This window comes from Capsicum annuum, unplaced genomic scaffold (genome assembly GCF_002878395.1).
Source record: "Capsicum annuum cultivar UCD-10X-F1 unplaced genomic scaffold, UCD10Xv1.1 ctg22968, whole genome shotgun sequence".
In the NCBI taxonomy this organism is placed as follows: domain Eukaryota; kingdom Viridiplantae; phylum Streptophyta; class Magnoliopsida; order Solanales; family Solanaceae; genus Capsicum; species Capsicum annuum.
The window spans coordinates 1,953-3,272 of NW_025829068.1; the positions used below are offsets into that span (position 1 = coordinate 1,953).

Below are 1,320 nucleotides of genomic sequence, written 5' to 3' on the forward strand. Positions count from 1 at the left end.
TGTCTTATAAAGAACAAAATCTGAAAGGGATTATCGAGATAAAAAATTATAAAAATAAAAAAATAAATAAGACTTTCTTAATTAAATAATATTTGTATCAAAGTAATTTAAATATAGTTATCTATTTTAAAAACTATAATATTAATTAACTAATGATCAAAATTTGAGTTTTCTAATAAAATTTTAAAAGTAAAATTCAAAAATACATAAGTAATAACTAACTTAACTACTTGTTGTCCTAAAACGCCACATGGTAATTTATCATGCTGCCACGTGGCTTTATGTGAAGGCTTTGTCCTCTCTTATTAATAATATATAGATGTTCCACCATTTGGCAATAATAATATAAAAAGGAAACAGAGAGATTCATAGCAACCATCTAGCATTTATAAAAACAGAATCATGCACAAAACAAATGTTAAATAATTGAAACAACTATTTAGAAAAACATTGAAACAAACAATTGACATGCAATGACGGATTCCAACAACATGCTCAACATGCAAGAAGTTGAATCTTGATCTTCTGCAGCATTTCTACAACATCTTCCATGTTAGTCCTTCTTGCTGGAGATTCAGCACAACAATCTAATGCTACTTTCAGGATTGATGCCACAACATCTATCTCCTTCTGTAATACTTTAGCCATTGGTGTGGCCAAGTTTGCATCTACGACGTCCATTACAGAATCTGGAAGTGAATAACTCACCCATTGCGCCAAGCTAAGATCTCCTTCAAACTCATTAGGCTTTCTCCTAGTAAACTTTTCCAGCAACATGACCCCATAACTATAGACATCACACTTTGTTGACACTAGTCCTTCCAGTCCATCCTCTACAGTTGAACAGCTCGTTTAAATATGCAATATACTTTCTAGGTGGGAAAAAAAGAACGGAATAATCAACAAAACTAAGAGACGTACCTGGCGCTATATACCCCAAAGTTGCTAATGTTTTAGTGTACAAATCACCCTGATCTTCACCAAGCAGTTTTGAAATGCCAAAGTCGCTGAGGTGGGCAACCATAGTCTCATCCAGCAAGGCGTTACTAGGTTTCAGATCACAGTGGATCACAGGCGACGAGCATCCATGGCGAAGATATTCCAAAGCACATGCCACATCTATCATTATGCTTAATATCTGCCTGGTATTGAGGAAGTAGTTGTGCGAATACAAATATTTCTCAAGACTCCCATTAGGCATATACTCGAGAACTAAAGCCTTGAAATCATGATTGGAACAACTAGTAATGACTTTTACAAGATTCCTATGGTAAAGGCTACGCAAAACTTCACATTCCGTATCAAAACTCTTGAATGCCT

At 34.5% G+C, this 1,320-nt stretch overlaps 1 protein-coding gene across 1 annotated transcript; it reads right to left on the reverse strand.

The window, feature by feature from the left end:
• Window positions 1-309: 309 nt before the first annotated feature.
• LOC124890704 (probable LRR receptor-like serine/threonine-protein kinase At3g47570) lies at window positions 310-1,307 on the reverse strand. The gene is made up of 2 exons (XM_047402481.1): window positions 922-1,307; window positions 310-833 (listed from the first exon to the last, which is right to left on the reverse strand). The coding sequence occupies exons 1-2, from the start codon at window positions 1,199-1,201 to the stop codon at window positions 496-498; spliced, it is 618 nt and encodes a 205-aa protein (XP_047258437.1). The 5' UTR covers window positions 1,202-1,307; the 3' UTR covers window positions 310-495.
• Window positions 1,308-1,320: the final 13 nt, after the last annotated feature.